This window comes from Coenobita brevimanus, chromosome 75 (assembly GCF_032717465.1).
Source record: "Coenobita brevimanus isolate Jiangsu-jjx chromosome 75, ASM3271746v2, whole genome shotgun sequence".
Classification (NCBI taxonomy): Eukaryota; Metazoa; Arthropoda; class Malacostraca; order Decapoda; family Coenobitidae; genus Coenobita; species Coenobita brevimanus.
In genome coordinates, this window is record NC_137028.1 from 202,681 (window position 1) to 205,590 (window position 2,910).

The 2,910-nt window shown below is 43.5% G+C and overlaps 1 protein-coding gene across 1 annotated transcript; it reads right to left on the reverse strand.

The window, feature by feature from the left end:
* Positions 1-110: 110 nt before the first annotated feature.
* Positions 111-2,233, reverse strand: LOC145407993 (copper-specific metallothionein-2-like). Its single transcript, XM_080278797.1, has 3 exons — positions 2,151-2,233; positions 1,520-1,618; positions 111-703 (listed from the first exon to the last, which is right to left on the reverse strand). The coding sequence occupies exons 1-3, from the start codon at positions 2,167-2,169 to the stop codon at positions 621-623; spliced, it is 201 nt and encodes a 66-aa protein (XP_080134923.1). The 5' UTR covers positions 2,170-2,233; the 3' UTR covers positions 111-620.
* Positions 2,234-2,910: the final 677 nt, after the last annotated feature.

Below are 2,910 nucleotides of genomic sequence, written 5' to 3' on the forward strand. Positions count from 1 at the left end.
CCGGTCCTGTAGTGGATACTCAAACGGCTGATGATGATATATATATATATATATATATAAAGTTGTTAGGTTTATAAAAATGACAAATAAGAAAAATTGTTTATTGGGCTTATCTCACTAATTGAATTATAAAATAAGTGTAACAAGAGACATATAGCTTAACACAGATCCAAAATGTAGCATAGTCAAGTGTGTGAGATGGTGAGGAATGAAACTACGCGGGTGTGGGTACCTTACCCCAGGAGGTTGTAGCATCTGATGAACACTAGCACTTTACGAGGCGCTAGCATTTCATGAAACACTAGTATTCCTCTGAGCTGAAGCACTCCACGAGCCCTATCACTTCATGAGGCACCAGTGCATCATCATAGCAGCAAGAACACTTCACTGGGCAGGGGCAACATTTCAGGGGAACATTAGTACTTCACGGAAACACTAGCACTTCATGAGAGTAGCACAAGCACTTCATGGGGCACCAGTAGGTTATAGAACTATACCACGTGACGGGCACTAGTGCTTCACAGGCATTAGCACTTTATAAACACCAGCAGTTCATGAGAGTGGTACTAGGATTTCCTGAAGCACAGTACTCCATGGGGCTGCAGGCATTTGAAGATTACTTAACATTTCATTGGGCAAGGGCTACACTTGCAGTTCGCACCGCAGCAGCACGCACCCGACTTGCACTGGCAGTTCGACCCACCTGTGCAATATAAAACAGCATTAATTGACTATACTGAGGTGTGTGTGTGTGTGTGTGTGTGTGTGTGTGTGTGTGTGAGAGAGAGAGAGAGAGAGAGAGAGAGAGAGAGAGAGAGAGAGAGAGAGAGATGGGAGAAGGAAACCGAGAATAAGGTGGAGACGGAGGGGAAAGAGAGACCGAGGATGATGTGGAGAGACGGGGTGCAAAGGTATATGAATGAGGGTGCTATAGGACTGAGGGAGAGCAGCCTGACTGCAGGCGATGTGAAGGCTATAGATAGATAGATAGGCAGATGGTGCTTTTAGCGAAAATTAAGGAAGCCTGACACAAATAAGACTATTTTTTGGTGGAGAGCGGTGGGTAGCTAACAATGGATAGGCCTTAATAATTTGAGAGGCATCTGGCATTTCATTCCAGCTGACTCCAGACGATTTTATTAAGTTCAGAGTGAGTCATAGGAGCTCGAGCGTGTGCATAGTAACTACTCAAAGAATAATCAGTTGCTTGGCATTGATTAAGGTCTAACAACTGACAAGCAGGGATGGTCTGAGTGGCCTCTGTTATCTACAACGTCAAGCATCACTGCACCGATAGCTCATATGTCGGAGAGATCAATAGTATGCCATGATGATGATCTGTAAATGTGTTAACTTACTGCGATTATATTAAGCTCTTATAAAAATGGTAATCCTAATACCAGTACTAACACTAATACTAAAAATATTAGTGATGATGATGATGATCATCATCATCATCAATCATCATAAATGAGTAGAAGTAGTAGTAGTACTATTAATGAGGTTATAATGTACTTACATGCGCCATCTGAGCAAGTGCAGGTCCTCTTGCTGGGGCAGGCAGTGCACTTGCAGTCGGCGCCGCAGCAACACGCGCTAGACCCGCACTTGCATGAAGCTGTGGGTACAACATCGCAATTAGTAACTTGTGATGTATTTAAACTGCTGTACGATTGCATTTATATCGATATTTTTCATGCGATTTAAATTGCCAAGTTTCAAAAATAGCATTAACACAAATCATATTATAATCACCGGTTATTCTGTTAGCTTTAACCTGACCAAAAATTGCCAGTTCTCAGTCTTGAATGCTGAGCTGTAATAACAGACTATAACACTAGAATGAGATGCAGGTTCAGCCGTATGAAAATGAGACTGACACTAAAGTGATATAGAGTCTGAAACTTCCTGTATGAGTTTCGTACTGTGTGAAATGTTATAGCCTTCACTATGATAATGTATTGAGTGTATTTCATTCTTGCTGCAGCCAGGCGATTTTATTCAGTCTCAAACGATGGTATGAAGTTTCAGAGAGCGCCCGTGTAGGGAGAAGATTGATAAGCCTATATCTAACCCCCTCCCAGTTCAAAAAATTTATCCCAAACTCAGCAAGACTTGAAAGATGTATTCGAATTGCCTAGAGTACTTACCTCCACATCCACAAGGCATGGCGGTGGCGTTGGTTAGCGCGGAGAGTGAACAGCTGGGTAGTGGCGGTGATCGGCAGTGTAAGCGACCGTGGTGAGTGAGGAAGGGGTGACGTGGCCATGAGTTTATACCAGCCTTTGAAAGGTGTCGTGTGCACAGGCGCGGGATCGTAAGGACCGGACAGCGCGCCGTGTGCACCCTCCCCCATCGACCCGTGTGCACAACCACCATCCCAGCCGTGTGCACCGCTAATCCTACGGCAGCCATCTTGTAAAGTTAAGCATTTAGCGAGGGTTTTCAGTGGCGCGCGCGCGCGTGTGTATGTGTGTGTGTGTGTGTGTGTGTGTGTGTGTGTGTGTGTGTGTGTGTGTGTGTGTGTGTGTGTGTGTGTGTGTGTGTGTGTGTGTGTGTGTGTGAATAAAATAACTCAAAAAGTTTTCATCCGATTCTAATCATGCTTGGGGGAAGAGTACAGCGACAGTTCATGGGGAAACCTATTGTTTTTAAGATCAATTGGTCAAAGGTCAAGGTCACAGGGGAAGGTCAAACGCTGGTCTTTCAAAATTAACTTAGGCAGTTTTCATCCAATTTAGTCGAAATCAGTGATGATGATGATGATGATGACCGTATGCACTTAACCTTTCATTAGGTAAAACTGAAGAATCATTAGGTAAAACTGAAGAAAGAAATATACTAAATAAACACATTTTTTTTGTAACAAGGAGTGACTGGTTGTCTCACTGGATTATGCGTTACGTAACA